The 27,806-nt window shown below is 44.8% G+C and overlaps 1 protein-coding gene across 2 annotated transcripts in view; it reads right to left on the bottom strand.

Annotated features, from left to right (window-relative positions):
- AKT1 (AKT serine/threonine kinase 1) overlaps window positions 1-27,806 on the bottom strand; it is a 237,600-nt gene that overhangs the window by 85,878 nt on the left and 123,916 nt on the right. For both annotated transcript variants that reach the window (XM_082275278.1, XM_082275277.1), the window contains exons 3-4: window positions 27,242-27,370; window positions 12,465-12,576 (exon numbers count right to left, since the gene is read on the bottom strand). In XM_082275278.1, coding sequence (XP_082131404.1) covers window positions 12,465-12,576; window positions 27,242-27,370 — 241 coding nt within the window. The remainder of the gene's footprint in view (window positions 1-12,464; window positions 12,577-27,241; window positions 27,371-27,806) is intronic.

Below are 27,806 nucleotides of genomic sequence, written 5' to 3'. Positions count from 1 at the left end.
TGTACTATCAGCAGATGGATTGAGGACAGTAAAGAAAGGGGAGGATCAGAGTGAACAGGATCAAACAGCCACAATGTGGAGGATTAACCACTTAGACTCTACAGTGAGAAAAAACAAGCATGCTTTACTGCATAGACTGATTTTACTGTTGCGGGTTTAGTAACACTTAAGTCTGTTCCCATAATGCGGTGCAATAACCAGACTACTGTGTTTAGCGTTTAATCAAATAGAATTGTCACTTTTAACAAATTAACAATTTTTCAATACCTTTTATATGCCACACTGCAAAATCTCAAAACATGCCACTTTATCTGGTAAATTTTGTTCAGCCTCCTCTCTGCTTGTCTAGACACAACAGCAATCAGGAAGCACAAGGTCCCTGCCTTGCTCCGGCCATTCATTTGGAACCGTTGCTTCGTGATTAGCTGGCATTATTCTGCCTAATTTACACAGCCAGTGAAACTTCAGAGCTGCAGCAAACACGCCACTAAACAGGTCTTCAAAAGGGCCAGTATGAGATCATGGTTTTGTCTGTCTGCCTCCCGGCATCCCTCTGCCACCTCCTCCCAATTGTCCTTGTTGGAGCACCATGCAGGGCTCAGATCTCGTCTGCTCTTCTGAGATTACACCAGCATTCTACATCAGAACAGCTGGACGGAGGGACATCATCAATAGGCCTAGACGGGCCCCAGTCCTGTGGTTTGAAGGAAACGGTTTCATAAAGAGCTACAGGACAAACAAGACTAGCTGCTTCCTTGTGTAGTTATTATATTTCTGGAAGCAGAAAAGCTTATGATCTATAGCAGTTTTTAGTATCTAGAATGCTGTCAGCATGGCATCTCTATGTTGTCAATGTGTTTATATGCATTTCTATCAGATACTCCCAGTTTTCAAATACAATTTATTGGGGAAATGGGATTTTTAACTTACCGTTAAATCCATTTCTCGGATGTTCATTGACGGACACAGCTCCTGATTCCTAACCATTGGGTCATGCTGCCCCCTACAGGAGTAGGACACTAGGCAGGAAAAAGCTTGACTACGCCTATGAGCAGTCCCAGGGGGTACACCCACTCTCAGCTATAGGCACTCAGTTTTGTTATAAGCAATGTCAGAAGAAAGCCAACTTCACAGAGGGGTGGGTGCTGTGTCCATCAATGAACATTAGAGAAAAAGATTTTACAGTCAAAAATCCCATTTTCTCTTTCGTTCATTGACTGACACCGCTCCTGATTCTTCTTAACCATTGGGATGTCCCAAAGCAGTGTTAAACATGAGGGGTGGGAAAAAAGCAGAAATAAATTCTCGAAGCCAACCAGGTAACATGGAGCTCAACCATAAACAACTGGCGCTCACCTAACGAAAAAAAAAAAAAATACACCCTCAAAGAGGACCAGGTCCTCTAAGCAGCAGCCAGCAAAACCTTGTGGCCAAAAGAAGCACCCGCAGATGCCAACACATCCACTTTATAAAAATGTTGTAAAAGTGTGCACCGATGACCAGAGATGTATAGTAACTAAGTAGAACTACTTCACTACTGTACTTAAGTACCGAAAGGCGGTATCTGTACTTTCCTAGAGTAGAATTTTTTTCTCCTACTTCCACTTTTACTTCACTACATTTTTTTGTTCGATGATTTCAATACTTCTACTCCAATATTTTTTTTTTGTGCTGCATAGTTACTATTATAAAAATTACCACTGCCAGAACAGTAGATGGCAGGTTTCATGAAGCTCAAAACGTGTATTATCAGCGCATACGAAAATAAATGCTACTGTATGTATAAATAAAAGCTGCATTTGAAATAATAAAAAACAATATGATGTTCCAACTTTTGACTTCTTTCTTTAATAACTACATAACACAGTACTTGTACTTTTACTTTCAGTACTTGAGTAGCAATTTTTTTTTCAAAACTACTGGTACTTTAACTTTCAGTACTTGAGTAGCAAAATTTAAAAAAAAAAACTACTTGCAATACTTAGTACAAAAAATGTTGAATACTTTAGTACTTCTAGTCAAGTCACTTTTTGATTGATCACTTCCACTTCTACTCAAGCCACTTTTTGATCGAGCACTTGTACTTTTACTCAAGTATGGGTTTCGAGTACTTTATACAACTCTGCCGATGACCAGGTGGCCGTCTTGAAAGCCTGCGTCACTGACGCTTGATGACAGAAGCCCAGGAGACACCTAGCTCCCTAGTAGAGTTCTCCTTGAAAGTGAAAGGAGGAACCTGACCCTTGATGCAATAGGCCTGAACCACCGTCTGTTTGATCCATCTGGAAATGGTAGCAGAAGACAACCCTTTTTGAGATCAGTATGTGAGCACAAATAGAGTCTGACTTCCTAAAAGACTCCGTAGCTGCCAAGTACACCCTAATTGCCCAGACCACAAAAAAGGCATGCAATGCAATTTCCTTCAGATGTTTTGCCAGGGACACAGGGAAGGCAACACAACGTCTTCATTCAAATGACAGTCAAAGACCACCTTAGGAAGCAATGTTGGACAGGGGCGCAGCACCACCTTATCCTTGTGAATCACCAATAAGGTGAACGACAGGATAACGCCGCTAGTTCCGACACCCTGCAGGCAGAGGAGATAGCCACCAAAAAAGGCCACCTTCTGGGGCAGCTCAAGCAGGGAAAGCTCTCGAATATTTTCAAAGGGAGGCTTCTGTAGAGCTGAAATCACCACATTAGGATCCCAGGGCGGCAACAGAGCCTGCACTGAAGGAACCAAATGTCGGACACTCTAAAGAAAGGTACCAGAAAGTGTGAGGCCAAAGGTCATTGGAAATAGACCACCAAAGCCGATACCTGGCCCTTGTTGGTACTCAAGGCCAATTTCTGTTCAACCCCCATTGAAGGAAGGTTATGATGCAATCCACCGAAAAGGAGCGAAGCTGAACCCCAAGAGACTCCATGCAATGTACGTCTTCTACGTACGATGGTAGCTCTTCCTAGAAGTAGATTTCCTAGCTTTCAACAGCATAGGAATCACCGACTCAGACAAACCTCCACCCTTCAGCATCTGGCGCTCAACAGCCAAGACACCAAAGCCAGTGACTGTAAAACCGGATGGAAGATCGGTCCTAGGGATAGCAGATCCTCCCTGAGAGGAAGTCCCCAGGGAGCATTGGCGACCAGCTGCACCCAATCGGCCTGTACCTGATCAGCGTACCAAGACCGGCGAGGACAGTCTGGACGGAATCCCTTCTGCTTTGATCTTGCACAGGAGTCATGGCAGAAATTTGAGAGGGCTGGAACAAAATCAGTCAGCCCACCTTAGAATGCCGGCTACTTTCCGAGCCGCCAGGACACTACTTGTGCCCCCTTGGTGATTGACATAGACCACAGACGTGGCATTTTCCAAATTCGTACCAGACACCCCTGAAGACGAATTGTCCAATGAGCCAAAGGCTGATCGCTCGGATTTCCAGAACATTAAATCATCAGGAACCCCTGAGCACATCTGTGCTGAAGACACCTCCCCACCCGGACAGGGGGAGAAAGGATTTTCCCTGTTGAAGTGCCACAGAACGAAGCCACCTCTAGAGACTGTGGATCCTTGTCTCATTTCACCAGAATCTCTTTAGCAGAGATCTTGTGTGGAACTATGCAAACAGACCACCTCGAGGACACCATCAGGCCCCAGCACCCGCATGCAAGCCCGGAGGGATGACCGTGCTGAACAACAGAAGCTGAATTGCCTCCTGCAATGTCTGGAGTTTTTCTAGAAAAAGAAAGACGCTGGTTGAGGCCGAGTCCAGAGTCAGACCCAGATAGTCCAGTTTTGGTGGACAGAACCAAAGCAGACTCCTGAAGGTTCAGAATCCAACAAACTCCCTCAGAGTTTGCAGAGCAATCTCCATCAGAGCAGTCTGAGACTCTGCTCGCAGAAGATCGTCCAAGTACCCCAGTACCGTGATCCCCTGCTGACTCAAACAATGCCAGCAATGGGGCCAACACTTTTGTGAAGACCCGAGGAGCGGAGGCGGGACCAAAGGTCCACGCCACAAACTGATAATGCTCCTCCCCTACAGCAAAACAGAAGAAGCTTTGGTGACCGCCACATATTAGCATATGCAGGTAAGCATCCTTGATGTCGATAGAAGCAAGAAGAAATCCCCCCTGACATAGGGACGCCACTACGGTGTGAATGGACTCCACATGTAAATTCTGTACTCGCACAAGCAGTTTAGCGCCTTGAGGTCCAGAATTGGACGTACCTTGCCTTCCTTCTTGGGAACTGTAAAGAGGTTTGAGTAAAACCCCCTGAAAACGTTTCGAAATCGGAACAATTACCCCCTTGAAGGAACAAGTCTTGCACTAACCCAAAGAGACCCGTAAGTGATCTGGGGACAAGTGCAGGTTGGAAAGGAAGAACCTTTCCAGAGGATAAGACCGAACTCGATCTTGTAGCCTGACCGAATAACTTTGTGGACCCACGTGTTTTATACCAAGGAGGTCCATGGATCCGGAAACCAGCGAAGACGTCCCCCCCCACCCCAGATACGGGTGAGGGCGCCCCCTTCATGCAGAGACAGCCTTGTCTGCAGGTCTGGAAGAGCCCACTCATGGATTGCTAGACCAGGTCCTCTTGGAACCTCCGGTGGAGGCCCTGACTTTTGATCCCTTGTCTTGAGACCCTGAGGGGACAAAAAAAAAACCTTATGAGCCGAGGAGAATGGCCCACGTCTACGACAGGGTTCCTTGCCCTTGGTAGCCTGCGGAAGAAGAGTACTCTTCCCCCCTGCGAAACCCTTAACAATGTCACCCAAGGAAGCTCCAAACAGGCAATCCCCTACAATGTGGAGATCAAATAAGGCCTTCTTAGAAGTCTGGTCCGCAGACCAGTATTTCAGCCAGATAATACGCCGAAGGACCAATGCCGATACAGACAGCCTAGAAATCAAAAGGAGTCACATCCAAAGAGGCACCAAAGATAAACTGTATTCCCTGGACCAACTGATCCCCCAGCTCCACAAGACAGGGGGAAGCAGTTTCTCCACCAGGTCCCGGCGTAAAAGTTTAGCCCACTCACTCGGTCAGACCCTGCAACATCAGGGCAATAGTAAATACCGGCCTAAGTGCCGCACCAGCCACAGCGAACATATGGCGGGCCAGAGCCTCCACCCTCGTATCAGCTGGATATTTAAAGGCCGGAGACTCCTCAACCAGAATTAAGGTAGCTTTATTTAACCTGGAAACCGATGAGTCCACTACAGATGGGGCTGTCCACCTTTAAATGCAGTTAACTCTCATAAGGACACTGCAAGCAAAAAGCACTTGGGAACCACTGCGTTTTGGACAACCCCACTGTTTTGTGACAATGTTGTCAAAGTAAGCAGGAAAGGGAACACCCTCGCCGCTTTGGAGGGCCTGTGTGTGCCAAAGGGACTGGCGCCCTTGACGCAATATCAGCCACAACCTCCATTTTTACAAAGTGTCACGCACTGACACAAACCGTGCATCCACCAGTGACTTTTCATGCGTGGCTAGAGGAGCAGAGGAATCATCCTTACTAACTGAGCACATAGGGTACATGGACGCAGACCCAGTAGGGTCGCTATATACTAAGCTCATCCAACTGCGATCCCCCAAAGGAGACGCCGACCAAGGGCCCACGAATGGATCACCTACTTGGCCCCGCAAAAAAACAAGGGGGTTGCCCTCCATAGAGGGCATAATAGGAAATAGTCCCCTTAAAAGGGGGCTGCCCGCCATGACGCAGACGCACAGGCAGGGTACCCTGAAGGTCCCACAGTGCTAAAAGGGGCAGGTCCCCCACACAATAATGGTGGCAGGGCTGTCATTAAAAAGTGAAGCGCCACCCCTTCCAAGGGAGGTGCCAAGCTTACCACATGACCTAGCAGGCCGCAAGCCACAAGTGCACAGATCCCAGCCCGGAAAATGCCCAAAAGAAAAGTGGGGGCTTCAGCTAAATGAACTGGGGCCGCCCCCCAAAGGAGGCACCCGACTCGGCCACATGGCCTGGTAGGCCGCGGCCTAATTTTTTGTGGGCGCCCAGCCGCTTGCACACGAGCCTCAGCGGAGCCAACCACCCAGGGGCAGCAGAGGGGAGGGCAGATGCTTCAGCCACCCTCACAGGGGCCTCCTCATGTAGTTTCCGAATAGTAGGCCGAAAAGCTGCAGCCTACATTTTTGGGCAGATCCAGCCGCGTGAGACGCGTACTCTCAGATGCTAAACTATCAACTCCTCCAGCCCAACAACCGCCGCAGGGAGCCCAGAGGACATCCCTACCCCAGTCATCAACCCCAAGGGAGGCAGGGAACCCTGCTCAACGCCCCCTGTTGCACACCAGGAAAAATCTGGTCAGCAGCAACTCCAACCAGCCCCCCTTAAGAGCATGTGGCAACAGCCAGTTCATAACCTCACCCAGGGAGGAGGGGGGGGGCCCAAACCCAAAGGCCCACAGCGATCATTGAAATATTGAGGGGCTGGGGGGGGGGGGGAAGGAGGGGAACCCGGGGGTCCCACCGTCCCAGGGAGGGGCCCACGTTTACCCCAAAATTCTCCAGGAGTAGAGGGGGAAGCTACTTACCATACCAGGAACAGGGTGGGCACCGCTCCAGACAGACCACCGGTCCATCATAATGTGGGTGCTGTCATCCAGGAGAAACACTGCGACTCATGCCGAAGCCAAGTCGTATGTGTCCTCGCAAGACCATTAACTCGCAGGCCAGCCCCCGTCCAGTGGGGCTATGTCACAGCTGACCTACCACAGAGCTGTGGTCGCTGGCCAGACTGGGAGACCCTCTGGATCTAGATTATCCAGTCCGTTGCCTAGTCCGGCAATTGATTGTAGATTCTCACAGCAACAAAATAACAAAGATAAGAAGAAATTCCATTTAAAAAGAAAAAAAAAAAAAATCACCAGCATTTCTACCATTCAACCAATTATATTTTCAAGGACAGGAGAGAAGCATATTATAAACAAATTTGATCCAGCGCTTTACATAAATGAAAAAAAGTCCATGAGTTAGATAAATAAACAAAGTCCTATGTGTAACCAGCTGCCGTGAACAACCCTTTCTTTAGTCAAAAGCCTACTGTGACAGTGGGATGTGTCAAAACACTCACCAGAGAGCGAATAATATCCAGCATTCAATTATCAACACTTGCGCCCAAAGTGTTGCACAGTGCTCCTTATAGTGATTGTAAAGTCTCTTTTTTAAGCAAAAACATAACAAAAATTTTATACTTACCTGCCTTGTGAAGTGGTTTTGCACAGAGTAGCCCGTGTCCTCCTCTTCTCTGGTCCCTTTTCGCTGCTCCTGGCCCCTCCTTCCTGTTGAGTGCCCCCACAGCAAGCATCTTGCTAGGGGGGCACCCGAGTCGAGCTGCAGCTCAGTGTCTCCACTCAGACACAGAGCTGCTGTTCGGCTCTGCCCTCTCTCTCTCCTGATTGGCTAGCTGACTTTGACAGCCATGGGAGCCAATTATGCCGCTGCTGTGTCTCAGGAGGGAGAGTCCCGGATGGCCAAGGGACTCGTGGACATCTCTAGACTGAGAAGGGGCTCAGGTAAGTATTAGGGAGCGCTGGGGAGTTCACTACACACACAAGGCTTTTGATTTTAATGCATAGAATGCATTAAGTTAAAAAACCTTCTGCCCTTACAACTCCTTTATCCGTGATAACCCTCCACCATTCTTTACACTCACCAGACTGTAAGCCATTGCCAAAGAACCTGGTGACAATATATTAAGAACTGTAGGGGGTTAAGTATACTTCATGAGGAACTGGCGATAGATGGCCGCCGCTCCTACCATGAGGTTGCGGCGGCAAGGACGTCAGCGTGTAGGCCCCTCCCAGCGTGTTTCGTGAGCATGCATGTTCTCAAGGGATTCGCCTAATAGGTCATCGATCGCCGGTTCCTCATTAAGTCTTCCCTACAGTTCTGGATATGATGTCACCAGGTTCTGTGGCAATGGCTTACCTTCTGGTGAGTGTACAGAATGGAAGAGGGTTATCACGGATTAGGAGCACTGTGTAACATGCTGGGCGCAAGTGTTTATAATTGAATGCTGGATTTTATTGGCTCTCTGCTGAGTGTTTTGACACATCCCACTGTCACAGTGGGCTTTTGAATTAAGAAAGGATCGTCCATTCACGGCAGTTGGTTACACGTAGGACTTTATTTATCTAACACATGGACATTTTTTCATTTATGTAAAGCACCGCACCAAATTTGTTTATCATATGGTCTATTGGAGGTTGTATTTTCACCTTTGTGTGTGCTAGCTGCTACATTATTATCTTTTCAGCCACCGTGTTTGATTGAAGCAAAGAGTATTATGTCCTTTTTTATTGCCACCTTGTTTGATAACCTAATGTTCAGGGGTTATAAATCTTTAAAATAAAAAAATTCTTCAGAATCTCGTGATCTTTATTCTAAGCAAAAAAATCGTAATTCTCATTTCATCCAGAATCCTGCAGCTCTACTTGTAATAGCAATCTAGCGGCTTGTTAGCTACTCCGAATGCTATTACAAGAAAGCAGACCGCCGGCTCTGAAAAAACGGTATGGAAATGATGCCTGCAGCTACAACCACTTGAAGACCAATGACGTACCAGGTACGTGACTGGTTGGCAAGTGGTTCAAATATAACAGTGCCCAAAAACGTCCCCGACTTATCACCTCTCCCTGGTGACAGAACACTTAACTCGCATATATCAAAACACAAGGCCCGCGGGCCGAATTTGAACCCTTCAGGCCATTTCACATGGCCCTCGCACCTTTCCTGCAGCTTTGGCACCCCCCTCATCTCCGCCCCCATCTTGTCTAAGCAGTCGGCAGCAGAGAGGACACAACTCCTCCTACAGATCATTCGCTTCTCTGTGTAGCTGCAGCACCCCCTCATCTCCACCTCCCTTAGTCTCAGCATTCAGCAGACTCTGGCATCTGACTTCAGCCCTCTTCTGGTCTTCATCCAGATCCTGCACTGCTTCCAAGGTTCGTCCCCAGCCTTTTCCTGTCACCAACGCAAGATAAGAGGTGAACTGTCATGTAGGGAAGTTTGGGGGACTCTTGACATGTGCTTATATTATGAGAATAGTACAGTTTTATGCCAGTTGATAAGGAGGGTCACACACCACTGGTATCATCCACAAGACACTATTTTGGAGACTGCTCAGACAGAACACCATGGCAGAACCAATGTTCTCCAATAAAGTTTCTTGTGGATGATACCAGGGATGTGTGAACCTCCTTTTCAGACATGCATCATCTGCTACAGGAGTGTGTGGTCTCCTTGCTTGTCTACACCTGTCTTTCAAAGCTTAAGTCTTAAAGTGGTTGTAAACTCAGAAGGTTTTTTTATCTTAATGCATTCTTTGCATTAAGATAAAAAACCTTCTGTGTATAGCAGCCACCCTCAGCCCCCTAAAACTTACCTGAGCCCATCTCCTCTTCTTGGGTCCCCTGCCAGCACTCCTGGCTCCTTTTCTCCCTGCCCAGTGCCCACCATAGCAAGCCACTTGCTATGGGGGCACCCATATGAGCCCACTCCCGAGCAGTGCTCTTTTTGTCCATTGACACCCAGAGCTCAGCTTGGCCACGCCCTCTGCTCTCTCCTCACTGGCTGACTTTTGCTTCAATATCTTAAACCCAGAATATGAATGCAGATAAGGACTTCTTACTTTGCTTTCTATATGCTTGTTACTTGTCTGACCCAAAGTGCTGAAGCCAAAGGGTCAACTGTGCAGCCAGGGAACTCAAAGCTTTGAAAAGGATGGGAGCAATGGTACATCTTTACTTCTTAGAAAATACAGTCAGCTAAACCCTAACACGTAGCCAAACCAGTAAATAACTCATTAACACCTAACATGTAATTTAACCCCGTACCTGAAAACCCTAACCTAAAGCTTACCAATCAGATGTAGTGGCTGCATTAGTTTTATTTTTTTAAGACTTTTTCCACCCTTAATTATCACCTGGTAATCTGGTCAGTAACAGACTTCCTGTATTCGAGTGCCCCCACTCTGGATGAAGGCGCACAGGAGGCATCGCAAACAGCAGCATTTTCAGTCTGGCAGGAGGGGAGTGTTAAATGTAGGAGTAGATTTAAATACACTAAACAAACTGAAGCTGAACTCCAGCTCACACTTTGTTAGTTACAACCAAATTTTTTGTAAATCAAGGTTTTACATGAATAAATACAAGCTGATTATTGTAAGCAGTGCACCCTTGCTAGTGTTAAATGGTTTGTCTCATGCCTATAACGGATACATCAGGAAAAGAGCTTGTTCTTTTGAAAAACAACAACAGACTTACTGGCCATTTCATCAGATGAAAATAGAAGGAAAGCAAGCCTAAAAAAGAGAATACAGCCATCACATCTAAGAATTGATAAGCTGCAATATAATAAAGGTTTGCTTTAAGGTTTAATACTGCTTTAGCCCTGGTTCACAATACTACAACTTGTTTGAGAGTAAAAGTCGCATGACAAGTTGCACCCCATTAGTGGCAATAGAATCATTCTTAATGGGAGCGACTTGAGTCGCTCCGACTTAGAAAAAGGTTCCTGCGCTACTTTTGGGGCGACTTCAATACAACTTGCATGGACTTCTGCTAAAGCGGAACTTTAGCCATAACAACTTGCTTCTTGCTGGAGGCTGCCATTTTGCTGAAGCCCAGAACCCCCAAACAGCAGTAAATCAAAGTGGAACCAAACCAATTGATTTAATGGTTTAAAAAAAAAAACAGTTACATTCTTAGAATACTGGGATTGCTAACTGACATTTGCTTGTGTCCTTAACCAAACTTGTCAAACCATCAAATAGCTGGTGTTATAATTGATCACATGTGCAGCACCATGGCAGTTGCAGTTTAAACAGAAGCAGCGTCCTTGGCTATAAAGGATAGGAGGGTTAAATTCTGCTTTAAGGCAGTCGGCAGATCGGTCTCTACAAACTCAGCAGTGCCTAAAAATGCCTAAAATGGAGAGCAACTGAGCATGTGCAGAGCAGGGTGAAAGTGTATTACTGGATTTTAAACAGCATAGGGTACTTATTTTTAATGTTTAACATAGCTATACCCGCAAGGGGGGCCAGCCTGAACTGATTTAGCAGGACTTTATTTTCAAACTAAAGTTCCACTTTAAAGAAGTCGTATACAAGCCGCGATTAAGTCACGCCAGCATGTTGGATTCAAAGTCGTGTGACTTTGAAGTCACAGCAGTGTGAACCAGGCCTCAAGCATAAGTAAAGTCAGCATTCAAATCTAAAAATGCAACAAAACTTTGAACACAACACGGCAGGCCATGCAGCCCCCCTGCACCCTGAAGCCAGGGCCATCTTAGAAACCTATGAAGCTCAATTTTCCCTTTAATTGAAGCTATTCACAGATATCCCAAGTCTCCCGCATGTGGACTGCGGCTCCCAGACACCCGCAAATGCCGTGCGATATCCCAGCTCCGGGCTGTCAGCTGTCAGAACGGAACCGATGCTTCCTGTATAGTTCTGGCTCCATCCTGTCACAGGCAGGATGAAATCAAATGCACTCTGCCTGTGGGAGGAGAGATACAGGAAGCATTGGCTCTGCATGCTTCCTCCAGCGCTGCTCCTCATACTCGGTTGATGTCTCTCAGAGGAGCCAACATTTCCTGCCACTATTTCCCATCAGCAGTACCCACCAGCAGTACCCACCAGCAGTAAAAAAATGAGTTTTTGCAGATTGGGATGTCTGCATTCCCCACTGACGTCACACAGAAATCCCATGCCTACCCACTGAAGAAACCCAAGCCTCTCTTCAGCATCAGTTTTGCTATGGTACAGCTTGCAAGAGGATAGAACGCCACCCCAGCATAGCAAAAAGCAGATTACGGCACTGACGGATGCCAAGGCCATTGCACAAACTCCTAAACGAGCTGCAAAATAAATTTGCCAATAAATTCTCTAGTCAAGCTATTTGATGGATCTGACCACACAATAAAAAGACTAGTCTTAAAGTGAGCTTCCATAATAGGAAAATTTTCAATTGAAAACTTTACTTCTACTTTAACACTATATAAATCAAATATATGCTTTACTGATCTTATCAGGCTCCTGGTGTAATGGCACCAAAACAGAATGCTCATGTGCATCTCTGTACCAAAAACAAATGACTGGCATATGGATGGCCCCGAAAACTTGGGGCAATCAATATGCAAATCCCAACTCAATACAAACTCCTCTCCCATGATGGAAGTGGACTTTGTCTGCTCTGAATGAGGTTTACCATCCACCATAACATAATGGAGGAGAGGGAACAGACAAAGTGTCTGAGGGCTTCAGGTACTGAAGAGCCTCTCATTTACATACTACTTCCTCTTCTACAGCAAAGAAAGTCATTAAAAATTGGTTGTATTTAGCCACTTCCAACAGCTCATGTCTTCAAAACAACTCCCAGCTTTTAATTACAAAAGAATTCTTCTTTAAATATAAAAGAAAGTATTACCTCTCCTCAGGAGAATCGACGTGAAACGTTCTTTCTATAACTGTGGTCCACTGGAGACATCGGATGATGAATGTGTTTGGTTTTGGTCGTTCTGTCTTCATAAGTTGACATTCTATCACATGAGAAGAGGGAGGGGGTAAAAAATAGGGTCCTGAACATCTTTAAACAATCATTTGTCTTTATTAAACTTAGCTAACACGAAGAACATCAGCAGCACAACAGTATATTTAAAAGAAGCAGAAAAATTTATGGATAATCACACTTAAAAAAAAGAAATAAAATACTTCAAGCAGTGCAGCAGCAAATTACAAGAGCCAGGCCTCATCCTCACCTGGAGAGATCATATATTTTGTTACCTTATCTAAACCAGGCTATATAAAAGGACATAAGAAAAAGTCACATTATATATAGAGTTGGTTCCACCAATGAGCTGTGTTAAGATAAATACAAGGCACGTCTTAGAATTGTGCCCACACCATTGCCAATTACGCCCATGGTGCTCTGCTGGTTTGGTGTTTTAGGTGTGTGTGCGGAAGGGTGGGTCTTGTTCTTTGCAAATTATTATCCCTTTCTTTCCTTCCTTCTCTTCTCCCTTTTCCTCTTTTCTATCTGTTAAGGGTGGTCATACCATTTAGGATATTTACAATTTAAGGTTGAGGCCAGGGGCATACCAAGGGGTTGGTCAGATTGGCGCCCGCCAGGGGTGCAGGCTGAGGGGGGGGGGCGCAAAAACATTGGCAGTGTTAGCAGTGATTTTTGCGCCCTCCGCTCAGCCTGCACCCCCGGCACCCCCAGGCAGCGTGCGACTCCAATCCTGGAGCCCTGTGTCCACTCCAGACGGCAGTGTGGGCTCTCCGGAGCTCTTTCCGCCCACACATGTGGCCGGTCAGCCGTCACATGACCGTGACATCATCAATCGGCTCCAGCTCAGCGGCAGACTGGGAATGGGGACTGCACTGGGGCTGTCAGAGGAGCCCATACCGCCGCTCAGCATGGTGAGACTCCTTCAACCTCTTCTCCACTCCCAGGCAAAGCTGACTGGGGGACCCCTCCTCTCTCTCTGTCACCCTCCTCTCCTCTCTCTGTCCCCCCTCTGCTCTCTCTCTCTGTCGCCCCCCCCCCTCTCTCTCTGTCACTCCCCCCCTCTCTCTGTTGGTCACCTCAATGGATGTTTCTTGGAACAATGCTATATGGGTTGTATTATTAATTTGTTACATGTACTAATGTACATGTAACATGGTTAATAAAAAGAAAGTTTAAAAAAATAAATAAAATAAAGACACACACTGCTCTGTCCATTGGCGCATTTTTATGGTGCCTCAACATATATCGTATGTTCTTATCAAAAATAAAAACATCTTCAGGCTCCCCCCCCCCCCCCTTTGTTTTTTTTGTTTTTTCATGTGGTGATCCTGAAACTAATAGATGTCCTGTCCTAGGGTTTCAAAGCTCACTCACCCCATGGTTATAACTGGATTTAAACAAATCTTCCTCTCTTCATCTCCACTCAATGGGGGTTGAGCTGATCATAGTCTATAGAAAGAAAACATTGTGGTTTGTGCTTTCAGTTCCGCTCACAGGAAGTGACAAGGACACTGAATTTCTGGCAAGATCAACGGGTATTGTCTGTACCTGCTGAAATGTGCCCGGCCTGAAAAATAAAACCAATGCAGCAGCCACATCTAAAAAAAATAAAATAAAAAAAAATATGAATTATGTATATCCTGCCTTAGAAATACAAAGCTTGGCCTTCTGCAGAGTCCTGTGCAATTGGCATATCCACATCAGGCCTTACCATAATGATGGCTGCTGAGTTCTCCTCTTTGGTGATGGCCAATATATTCTATAGACCGGCATGGTGTAAAAACACCCAGCCAAGGAAGTGAAAACAGATTTGTCCCACTTTAAAAGGTCTATGTTAGTATTGACTAATTTAGCCAGGGGGACCGGGCCTCAATTACAGGATGATAAAAGGAGAAGAAAAAAAGTGGAAGTCGGACTTCACTCTCCCACTCAACATTATTTTTAAACCTCCTGCTGCTAGCATTAGCAAATAGATAGGAAAGAATTGTACATCATTTTTAGGGGTGCACCAATCCACCTTTTCTAGTCCAGATACAGATACACAATGCCAGGTATCTGCTGATACCGAAACCGATCCGGAACTACACACATACACAATATGCATGCGGCTGCAGCACAGAGCAAAGCCACTGCTTCTTGTGTATGGCTCCTCCATTCACAGGCGGAGTGCATCTGATATCACTCTGCCTGTGAGTCGGTCCTATACAGGAAGTAGCGGCTCCGTGCAAGTAAGGGACGGCTGAGCCGGGAGTCAGCAAAACCGGATCGGCCCGTGGATCGGTTAATTTTACCGATCCCACGATCCAGCTATTTTGGCAGTATCGGCGCCGATATCCGATCCTACTATCGGATCGGTGCATCCCTAATCATTTTACTTATTTTTTTTTACATTTCTTTCTGGTTTCTTGCCAAGGCAAATTATGTCATACATCCCAGGAGTCTTCATGAGGGGAGCAGAGTAGGGTTTTTTTTTCCGCTAAGCACGCTCTCCTGCTTGCCAGCCTTAGCTATGGGCAGATGAATTCCTGGAAGCAAATGCTACATGAATCATGTGCCCTTAACTCAAGATGGCCACTACCAGAAATGCCACTAGGGGGTGTTTTTTAAAGTGATTTCTTAACAAAATAAAGCATGGTGACATGGATGTGGGGGGGGGGGGGGGGGCAGAGTTTTTTTTTAAATTAAAATTAATTAAATAGTGTATTTGGTTTGTGGTGCTCAGAAGCAGCGAAGATCCGCTTTAAATGACCCCTCCTCATCATAACCATTTACAACATCTCCCTGAACAAAACCAAACCATCAGCAAGATCAGTGTTCAAGATCATCTCTTCTTGAACAGCAGCCTCCCAATCCTCTTTAGGAAAGAAGGGAGCCAATGGTTCAGTATAAGTGTCGTGACTGACATCAGAGAGATGAACAATTCCAAGGATTACAAAAGAAGGGTTAGGTGACACATACAAAAGAAAAGTTATGATGAAAGTATAGGACAATTGTCAAAGAAGTAATGGTGAAGAACAAAGTATAGAAACATATAGGAATCAGATTTCAATTAATTTAAAGTGATCCAGTGAATAGATCAAAAGTAAAACCAACATTAGTAGGAGGTTGGTGACGGCACAGGACATTGGCACATATCCTTTGCTGCAGAATCAGTGTAGCCCTTTGCAGCCAACTCTCTCCCAATTATACAAATACCTTTTTCTAAGCTGCCATTTGCACAGAATAGACATGCCACCCTGCTCCCTATAATGCCCAAGCCTGCTGAGGTCATTGTGGCACCAGCGGCATTTCACTGTGGGATGGAAACAGGGTAGATAACTACTAGGGAGATAAATTAAAAGCAGGGGCTTTTGACTGGTCCCAGACTCAACATAGAGGAGCATCAACAGACAGAGGGCCTTTGTGCAATTGCACAGTCTGCACAAGTGGCTTGAGACTCTGGGGCCCATTTATACTTGATGCAGGTCAGATGGGTGCTGGGACCCCCATTTACCATCACTCAGACCTGGACACAGCTCACTTCTATCAAACTGGTATTAGATACAAAATTAATAGGTGTTCTCACTTTCTGAGTAGTTGTTCAGGGCACTTTGGTAACTGTCCACCACTCTAGAGCAGCTTGTTGTTGTCCTCTGAGTCAAGGGTCTCCAAACTGCGGTCCTTCGCTTGCATTTTTCTGGCCCTTGGGGCATTATTTTATCCATTGAAACCAACGTTGAGGCAGAATTCCCTCTCCCCCCCACTGACTTCAATGAAGGGGCTCAATTCCTCACAAAGACAACAATGATAGAACACAAGTCCTCCCATTAACACCAAAGATGAGGGCGTTGTTTTTTTCCCCCAATGATGTTTAAAACTTTTCCCAATGGCCACAGTGCGGCCCCCCTAAAGTCTGAAGGACAGTAAACTGGTCCATTGTTTAGAAGGTTTGGAGCCCCCTGCTCTAAGTGATCCACTTGTATGAATTAAAGAGGAAGTAAATCCTCCTCTACAACTTCTACCTATAGGTAAGCCTATGATGAGGCTCACCTATAGGTACTGTAAATATCTCCTAAACATGCACCGTTTAGGAGATATTTACCTTACATGCCGCCAGTGACGTCACTGGCGCATGCGCTCTGAAGGAACGGCCAATCGTGCCGTTCTTTCAGAGTCCCGTTCCGTGACTGTCGGCTCCCGCGCGTGGGAGTGACGTCACCGCGGCTCCGGCCAATCAGATGGCCGGATGCCGCGATTCCGGAAGACGGGCGACTGGACATGGTCGCCCGTCATAGAGGTGAGTGAGCGGCACGGCGGGGGCTCGTTCTAAGGTAAGTATTGCATAATGAGCTAGTATGCGATGCATACTAGCTCATTATGTCTTTCTCTTGCAGGGTGTAAAAAAAAAAACAAAAAAAAAAAAAACAAAAAAAAAAAAAAAACGAGTTTACAACCTCTTTAAGCTAAAATGGCTTACTGCAGCCTCCTACTTTTTCCTTGCTATTTTGTAAGGAAGTGCTGGAACTCTGTGTGCTCGAACTCTGCGTGCTCGAACTCGACTGTTGTCTACTCAACATGCCCACCTACCCCTAAAGGCAGTCCTACAAGTAACCCAGGCAATGCAATCCATAAACTTGGAAACTCAACTATGCCAACCTTCCGGGTGCATCTAAAAATGGTGACAGAAGGAATTTCAGGGAGCAGAGGCAGGGTGGCTGATCCAAGAGTCTTTTTTACATATTTGACTGCCCTACCCCCAAAACAGCACCCAACCAACTCCAAAGACATGCTGGTAGGATTGGATCCTGTATAAAAAAAATTGGCCCTACTGTGTATGCATGTGAGTTAGGGACCTTAGATTGTAAGCTCCTTGAGGGCAGGGACTGATGTGAATGTACAATGTATATGTAAAGCCCTGCGTAAATTGACAGCGCTATATAAGTACCTGAAATAATAATAATAATAATAATAATAATAATAATAATAATAACCAGCATAAAATACAGGCACCACGACATAAGATCAATGCCCAATCCAGCCATATCAGGCAACTCTGACTTTAGGTCTATAAGCCCTGTTAAAGACCCATTCACACCATACCACACTGCATTACAACACACACATTTTCATACATTGAGAAGACCTGCATTAGGCAGCCCATTCCAAATGATCTGGCTACATTGCACCTCACGCATGAAAATCTGGTGCCTACTGCATTTTATTTTTTGCAGCAAGCCACAATTGTTGCAGCGCAGGTGCATTGGGGAACCATTACAAATGAAGCATAGTCCTTAGGTTCTGTTCATACCTGTGCATTTTATTTGAATTTTAGGTGCAGTGCAATAAAAAAAAATACATTTAAAAAATACCGCTTGCTGCAACTTTGATGTGCTTCCATGAAAATGCACGCAATAAAGTGTTTAGTGGCATCAGGCCTAACATCCAATGCATCTAAAAAGGCACCACACAGATGTGAACTGGCCATTAAACACAAGGCTATTGGGGCTTTCAGCAAGTCATTTAGTGAAGTCCCACAGTAGGGATGGAGAGAGACTTATGGAGATACTAACTCCAGCCTTCTAATTCTAGTAACTATTAACTATTAGATCAGGCAACAGGCTCTCACCCAAGGAGGAGTGCAGGAGGGTGGCTGACAGTCAGGGGGATTAGAGGTGGATGAAGAAGATTGGCCGGATATCTATCATTCAAATAATCCCTTGCTCAGTGTCGTTCAGTAAAACAGAAAAGTTGATAATGGTGACACACTTATATAATTTACCTTTTCTTTTGTAAAGTCAAACCACATACTTATCAAGTAAAAATCAATGGCTGGCTACACAAGTTACTGGTCAGAGCAAGCCAGTAATTATATTGAAGGAGGTTTATGACAGTGTAGCAGGAAAGTTCACTGTGCAAGACCATCTCACAGCAAGGATCAAAATGCTGTATGTCATGATAAGTAATCAGGTGATACTTACTGTGTGTAGGAAGCAGTGACAGACATCAGTGACAACATGCTGATGAGCAGGAGAGCATACATATGTGTAGTGACAGACATCAGTGACAGGGACAATATGCTGCTGAGCAGGAGAGCATACATATGTGTAGTGACAGACATCAGTGACAGGGACAATATGCTGCTGAGCAGGAGAGCATACATATGTGTAGTGACAGGGAGAATATGCTGCTGAGCAGGAGAGCATACATATGTGTAGTGACAGACACTAGTAACAGGGACAATATGCTGATGAGCAGGAGAGCATACATATGTGTAGTGACAGACACTAGTAACAGGGACAATATGCTGATGAGCAGGGGAGCATACATATGTGTAGTGACAGACACTAGTGACAGGGACAATATGCTGATGAGCAGGGGAGCATACATGTGTGTAGTGACAAGAGACAATATGCTGATGAGCAGGAGAGTATACATATGTGTAGTGACAGAGACAACATGCTGATGAGCAGGAGAGCATACATATGTGTAGTGACAGACATCAGTGACAGGGACAACATGCTGATGAGCAGGAGTGCCTACATATGTGTAGTAACAGACATCAGTGACAGGGACAACATGGTGATGAGCAGGAGAGCATACATATGTGTAGTGACAGACATCAGTGACAGGGACAACATGGTGATGAGCAGGAGAGCATACATATGTGTAGTGACAGACATCAGTGACAGGGACAACATGGTGATGAGCAGGAGAGTATACATATGTGTAGTGACAGACACTAGTGACAGGGACAATATGCTGATGAGCAGGGGAGCATACATATGTGTAGTAACAGACATCAGTGACAGGGACAATATGCTGATGAGCAGGAGAGTATACATATGTGTAGTGACAGACACTAGTGACAGGGACAATATGCTGATGAGCAGGAGAGTATACATATGTGTAGTGACAGACATCAGTGACAATATGCAGATGAGCAGGGGAGCATACATATGTGTAGTGACAGACATCAGTGACAATATGCTGATGAGCAGGAGAGTACACATATGTGTAGTGACAGACATCAGTGACAGGGACAACATGCTGATGAGCAGGAGAGTATACATAGGTGTAGTGACAGGGACAATATGCTATTGAGTAGTAGATGGCACATATGAGTAGGAAGCAGTGGCAGACTTCAGTGACAGGACAATTTTCTGGAGAGCAGGAGATGCTACATTTACACTATATTGTCAAAAGTATTGGGACACCTGCCTTTACACGCACACGAACTGTAATGGTTTCCCAGTCTTAGTCTGTAGGGTTCAATATTGAGTTGGCCCACCCTTTGCAGCTATAACAGCTTCAACTCTTCTGGGAAGGCTGTCCACAAGGTTTAGGAGTGTGTCTATGGGAATGTTTGACCATTCTTTCAGAAGCGCATTTGTGAGGTCAGACACTGATGTGGATGAGGCAGCTTGGCTGGTAATCTGCGCTCTAATTCATCCCATCCTATCAGATTGAAGTCAGGACTCTGTGTAGGCCAATCAAGTTACACCACCCCAAACTCTCTCATCCAGGTCTTTATGGACCTTGCTTTTTGCACCGGTCCAAATCATTTGGTGGAGGGGGATTATGGTGCGGGGTTGTTTTTCAGGTGTTGGGCTTGGCCCCTTAGTTCCAGTGAAGGGAACTCTTAAGGCACCAGCATACCAAGACATTTTGAACAATTTCATGCTCACAACATTGTGGGAACAGTTTGGGGATGGCCCCTTCCAGTTCCAACATGACTGCACACCAGTGCACAAAGAAAAGTCCATAAAGACATGGATGAGAGAGTTTGGGGTGGAGGAACTTGTACAGAGTCCTGACTTCTAACCGATAGAACACCTTTGGGAGGAATTAGAGCAGAGACTACAAGTCAGGCCTTCTCGTCCAATGTCAGTGCCTAACCGCACAAATGCGCTTCTGGAAGAATGGTCAAACATTCCCATAGACACACTCCTAAACCTTGTGGACAGCCTTACCAGAAGAGTTGAAGCTGTTATAGCTGCAAAGGGTGGGCCAACTTAATATTGAACACTACGGACTAAGACTGGGATGCCATTAAAGTTAATGTGTGTGTAAAGGCAGGAGTCCCAATACTTTTGGCAATATAGTGTACATGTTGATAGGAGAAGAGAGCAAAATGACCAAGAGTTGAGCTCATTAGTCTGCTGCTTCTCCTATCGCAGGCTGGGAGACTGGTAAGACCTAGAAGTGTTCCTGAACTGCAGCACAGAAAAATCAGGTCTCCAATCATGGCAAACAGGGCTGTGCTGTGCGGCAGAGCAGTGTATATCTCAAGACAGGATAGACAAATCCAAATCCTTTGGCATGTAAACTGGTTATTATATATATGTAGGTTTATTAAATCTTTGCATTTAGTGGTTTGCCTGGAGTTCAGCTTTAATGAGCTGAATTTCATAACTCACGCTGTACAGTTTACCCAGCGCAGTCCAAGTACGGTGAAATGAAAAGTTAAAATAAGCACATTCTTTAGCGTACTTTTTCTGTAATGAAAAACATGTCTGCCTTGTAAACACATTCTTGAACCAGTTCAGAAATCTATTTGACACGCGCTTTCCAAGCAAATACATAACAGGACTGTTTCCTAGACTGTTCACGCGGCAGCCAAAAAAACAAGTGGGATAACATGGGATTGGGATTGTTAGCTGTCCCGCTGTGTTACGGAGTGTAGGCAGCATAAACAAAAGTAGGAAACTTAGCTGTGGATGTGGAGAAAGAAGAATAGGAGGAAAGCCAGAGGAAGGAGGTGATATTTGCACCAAAAAGCTTAACCCATTCCATCCAATAGAACTTTGCAGATTGTTCCTGGATTTTAAAACTGTAAGGTCGGGCAAGCAGCCATTATTATCAAGCATGTTCATTTGAGAGAAAGATAGATGCAGGTCCAGGAGAAGGGTTGGGCAAAAGGGGAAGCAGCATGTATTGTAGGGATGGATGCAACACAAGTTCCTTATAATATAGGGCTGACAGGAGTAGTGACAGTGGCATCACTACCTCGGTCAGACCAGAGCTGGAAGGAGAGGAGGAGAGAGCTGGGAGGAGGTGCTGGCTGTGCTTTCTCCCCCTCCTCCTCATAATTTGGAATCTTTTCCCTGGGCACTGGATGGATGCCACTTTAAGGACTCGTGCACATGGACGATAGATATAGAGAAGAGAAAGAACCTCAAATGCCGCACACCATCAGAGTCCAATAGTCACATTAGTGAGAGAAGCCTTAGTCTGGCTCTGTCCAGGCCACGCCTCTGACACGTTTCATCCCACCCATGATGGTGTGTGCCAATTGAGATTATTTCCTGTCTATTGCATACAACGAGCCAGGATGGGCTTGTTCCTTAGTCCGCACCCCCCAGCAGGATTCACTGGACTTGGGATGTACTAGAACGTGGAGCGGCACCCCTAATCTTCACAGCATGGATGATGAGAGACAAAAATAGCTGGGAGTAAAAATCCAGGTGTTTTTCTGAACCCTGGGAGCAGCGTGTGCCACATATAGCCTGTAATGTAAATGAATGCTTATACACAGCAGTTTACCTTTCGCATGCGTGTGCAGCATGTGTGCAGGTAAAATGCCAATGTAGACAACCAGTGTTCACAAGATTACAGCCGCCTACAGCAGATACAACAACATTCACTTGTTTAGCAGGCTTACACAGCATATATGGCTAATCAGGCACAGAAAAATCTTAGATATTTACACCCAGCATTTTTTATGCCCCTCACTGTCCGTGTGCATGAGACTTAATTAGGCAAAAGCAAATGTTAAAAATATTTTTTAATTCAAGGTATACTCCATTTACATAATAAAAAAAAAAAGTTACATATACATGTAAAGAAAAACTATAATGGTTTCAAGTAAAAAAAAAAAAACGTTTAACACTTCTGTTTTGGGCTTTGTTTTAGCTATTTATACAAAATCGAAATTTTACAAAATACACATTTAACACAGAGTGTAGCCATGACACTCACAGAGCATTACAGTTTTTTTTATAAGGTAACATGGCAGAAGCGGTTTGCTTTCAGACTGTCTCTCTCGAACTAAAGGTCTGTCAGAGCAGACAGTGAGGGGAGGAGGAGAAATGAGTTCCTTAATGGCACTTGTGTCCTCTTTAGTTATTTTTTTTAACCACTTAAGAACAGCCCCATAGTAAAGATTATATATATATATATATATATATATATATATATATATATATATATATATATATATATATATATATATATATATATATATATATACACACACATATACATATATATATATATATATATATATATATATATATATATATATATATATATTTCTATATATATCTATACATCTATACATATATATATATCTCTATATATATCTATACATCTATACATCTATATCTATATCTATATATCTATATCTATATCTATACACACACACACACACAGCTCAAAAAAAATCAAAGAAACACTTTTTTTTTAGCATCAAGTCAATTACACTCCTGGGATATTGATCTGGTCAGTTAAGTAGCAGAGGGGGTTTTAATCAGCTTTAGTTGCTTTGGTGGTAATTAACCACCTCAATACAAGGCACTTTCACCCCCTTCCTTCCCAGACCAATTTTCAGCTTTTGGTACTCTCACACTTTGAATGACAATTACTCAGTCATGCTACACTGTACCCAAATGAAATTTTTATCATTTTGTTTGCACAAATAGAGCTTTTTTTTGGTGGTATTTATTCACCGCTGGGTTTTTTATTTTTTGCGATATAAGAGAGAAAAAAAAACGAACATTTTGAAAAAAAAAACAATATTTTCTACTTTCTGTTATAAAAGAAATCCAATAAAATCAAATGTCATAAAATGAGGCCAGAATGTATTCTGCTACATGTCTTTGGTAAAAAAAAAATCCAAATAAGTGTATGATAATAGGTTTGTGTGAAAGGTATAGAGCCCACAAGCTAGGCTATGTATCATTGAAAATTAATCAATCCTGATGTACTACCTGTCTCATTTCTTGAGGCCCTAAAATATCAGGACAGTACAAATACCCCCCAAATTACCCCTTTTTGTAAAGATGACAGTCCAAGGTATTGCAATTTTTTTTGCCCACAATAGTTTGGGTAATGAAAATTTTTTTTTTCGTACAAAATTGTCATATTAACAAGTTATTTCTTTGAAATGGCATAGATAAAACTTTTTTTTTTTTTTTTAGATTAAACAATTACACCCCAAAATATATTCTGCTACTTCTCCTGAGTATGGCGATACCACATGTGTGGGACTTTTCTACAGCCTGGCCACATACAGAGGCCAAAAATGCAGGGAGCACCGTCAGGTGTTCTAGGAGCATAAATTACACATTTCATTTCCTGAGTACCTATCACATTTTTGAAGGCCCTGGAGCACCAGGACAATGGAATTATCCAAAAAATGACCCCATTTTGGAAAGAAAACACCCCAACATATATTCTACAGGGCATAATGAGTCTTTTGAACATGTCATTATTTTCCACAAGTTTATGGAAAACGTAGAAAGAAAATGAAAACTTAGTTTTTTTTACACAAAGTTGTCAATTTATAAGATATTTCTAACATATAGCATGTACATAGAAAAAATGACACCCCAAAATACATTCTGCTACTCCTCCTGAGTATGGCGATACCACACATGTGAGACTTTTACGTAGCTGGCCACATACAGAGGTCCAACATGCGGGGAGCACCGTCAGACGTTCTAGGTGCATAAATTACACATTTCATTTCCTGAGTACCTATCATATTTTTGAAGGCACTGGATCATTTTTTTAGCCACATAGACAGATGTGTGCAAATGATTCCTGGGACAGGTGTGTGACAGATGTTGATCACTGGGATGACAGATGTGGCAGATGTGCACCAGATGTGCACTAGATTACAGATGTGCGCCAGATGTGGAAGATAATGTGTGACAGCTGATCTGTGGCAGATAATGTGTGCCAGATGTTGATCACAGGGATGAAAGATGGGGCAGATGTGCGCCGGATGATCACGACAGAAGTGGCAGATGTGCGCCAGATGTGGCAGATGATCACAGCCAGATGTGCACCAGATGTGCACCGGATGATCACGGACAGATGTTCCAGATGTGCACCGTATGATTGCAGACAGATGTGGTAGAAGTGCGCCAGATGTGGTAAATGATGTGTACCAGATCAAGGACTGATGTGCAACAGATGCGAGACAGATGTGCGACAGATGTGCGGCAGAGGATTACGGACAGATGTGTCAGATGATGTGCGCCAGGTGCGCACCAGTTGATCAGACAGATGTGGAAAATGTTTACTGGGATAGAATATTTTATTGGGACAGTTGTGGGACATGTGTGGGACAGATGTGGGACAGGTGTGGGACATGTGTGGGACATGTGTGGGACAGATGTGGGACATGTGTGGGACAGATGTGGGACAGATGTGGGACAGATGTGGGACAGATGTGGGACAGATGTGGGACAGGTGTTTTTATTGCATGACACTGTTTTTTTACAGCAATCCGATCCACTTCTCCTCTGACAGAGGCTGTCAGTGAGGAGGAGAGCAGATCTTAGCTGCCAGCCAGGGATCAGTTTGTATACAGCACTTTTTCTGCTTTTTTACTCACTGGTTACCCAGATCAGTGAGTAAAAAGCAGTAAAAATGCTGTATACTCACTGATCCCTGGCTGGCAGCTGAGATCTGCTCTCCTTCTCCTCACTGACAGCCTCTGTCAGAGGAGAAGCAAAGCTGATCACTGTTAGAACGGCTTTGTTGACATCACATGACAGCTGTGATTGGACACAGCCGTCATGTGATCAGGAGGGCCAATCAGAGAGCCCTCCTGCCGAGCGGAGATGCTCTGTGTCCTAGGGACACAGACACATCGGGATCGCGCCGCTGCGCGTGCATGCGGCGGCGCGATCGCCCTCCTTCTGAAGGACGTTCCGGAACGTCCACTCAGAAGGAGGAAGCTCCCACCCGGCCGTATATGTACAGTGGCCGGTTGGGAGGTGGTTAAATGAACAGCAGGTGAACTAGATGGGCAACAATGAGACAACCTCCAAAACAGGAATGGTTTTACAGGTGGAGGCCACTAACATTTTTTTCCCTACTCCTCTTTTCTGACTATTTTCTACTAGTTTTTCATTTGGCTAGGGTGAGTGTCACTACTGGTAGCATGAGGCAATACCTGGACCCTATAGTGATTGCACAGGCAGTCCAACTCCTCCAGGATGGCAAATCAATATGTGCCATTGCCAGAAGGTTTGCTGTGTCTCCCAGCACAGTCTCAAAACCATGGAGGAGATTCCAGGAGACAGGCAGTTACTCTAGGTGATCTGGACAGGGCCGTAAAAGGTCCTTAACCCTCAGCAGGACCGGTATCTGCTCCTTTGTGCAAGGAGGAACAGGATGACACTGCCAGAGCCCTACAGATGATCTCCAGCAGGAAACTGGTGTGAATGTCTCTGCCCAAACAATCAGAAACAGACTTCATGAGGGCAGCCTGAGGTCTCAACGTCCTCTAGTGGGCCCTGTGCTCACTGCTGGGCACCACGGAGCTCGACTGGCATTTGCCACTGAGCACCAGAATTGGCAGGTCCACCACTGGCGCCCCGTGCTTTTCACAGATGAGAGCAGATTCACCCTGAGCACATGTGACAGACATGAAAGGGTCCAGAGAAGCCACAAAGAACATTATGCTGCCTGAAACATTGTTCAGCATGACCGGTTTGGTGGTGGGTCAGTGATGGTCTGGGGAGGCATATCTATGGAGGAACGCACAGACTTCTACAGGCTAGACAATGGCACCCTGACTGCCATTGGGTATCTGGATGAAATCCTTGGACCCATTGTCAGACCCTGCGCTGGTGCAGTGGGTCCTGGGTTCCTTATGGTCAACGACAATGCCCGGCCTTATGTGGCGAGAGTATGCAACCAGTTCCTGGAGGATGAAGGACAATGAATGGCCCCGTTCTCGTCTGACCTAAATCCAATAGAACACCTCTTGGAAATTATGTTTCAGCCCACCCAATACCGCCAGATTGCACCTCAGTCTGTTCAGGAGCTCAAGGATGCCTAGATTTGACCTTTATCCGCTCCCACTTCCGTGGCAGGTGGGAGGAGCCGGAAGCACCGGTGGGGGGACCTGAGAAAAGGAGGATCAGGGCTGCTCTGTGCAAAACCACTGAATAGAGCAGGTAAGTAAATGTTTTTTTTATCTTAAAAAAAAAATAAATAAAAGATTATACAAACACTTTAAAAACATAAAATGCAGAGGTTACACTATGTAGAAAAATGCGCACCAATACAATCCACAAATCCAGAGTAAACAGGCAGATATATGCAAAGGTTGACTTTCCTGTTAAAGTTGAGCCCCTCCTGGGCCCTCTTTAATTATCGTTATCATTCAGAATTTGCATAGCGCCAACAGTTTGCGCAACGCTTTATGATGGGTGGTTTGTAATCCACCTAACAGGAATCTTCCACAAGATTGCTCCCCAACATTAGCTCCCTCTATCCTGTAATCCACTAATCATATCAACCTGCCCTTTCCATTAAATGCAACCCTTGTTTTTGCTAGGGCCAGCCGTCACCCACCCACCCCACCACCATCCTATGCTCAATCACAATTGCCCAGGATTGTGAAAGCTTTACTTTAAAAATAAGTCGAATTCTGCATTAGCGTTTTAAAGATAGAAGGCAAAAGTAGTACTTACTGGCTACAGAGAAATTGTTCAAAGGGGTTTCTAACTGGTCAACATCTTGCGGACGCTCTTTGTAACCAATAAAAGTACCGTCTGTCTTGAGGAGAAAGTAACGGGGCCGCCAGGTCTTTATGTACTCACCTGAAAATGTAAAGAAAAAAGAAGTTACGTTTCAGTCAAGAATAAAGACTTTGACAATATTAAAAAAAAAAAAAAAAAAGAAGAAGGAAGGTGTCTTGCAGGGGCAGCCACAAAAAAAAAAAAAAAAAAAAAACTGCAGCCCTGGGATTGGCACAAAAAATAAAAAAAAAATTTGCATATTGATCACGCCCATTACATGTATAGTGACTTTTTCCCAGAATACAGTATTTTCACAACGGTGGTCCTTTTATGTTCTGTAAATGAGGGCCAATTACACCCCACAGTGTTCTTAAACTGTGCTAAGAGCATATAAATCTTCCATATTATCCAGTTTAGGCTTTTTAGGCTACTGTAAGCACTTCAGGAAGATAGACATGGAGATCCATATGCAGGTAAAGGCAAGGGTTAGTTGCCTCCCACAGATACCACCACCACC

This window comes from Pelophylax lessonae (assembly GCF_965119305.1).
Source record: "Pelophylax lessonae genome assembly, chromosome: 13".
Lineage (NCBI taxonomy): Eukaryota > Metazoa > Chordata > Amphibia > Anura > Ranidae > Pelophylax > Pelophylax lessonae.
Note: the sequence above shows the minus strand (reverse complement) of the source record. Positions and strands in the feature narration are given on the sequence as shown.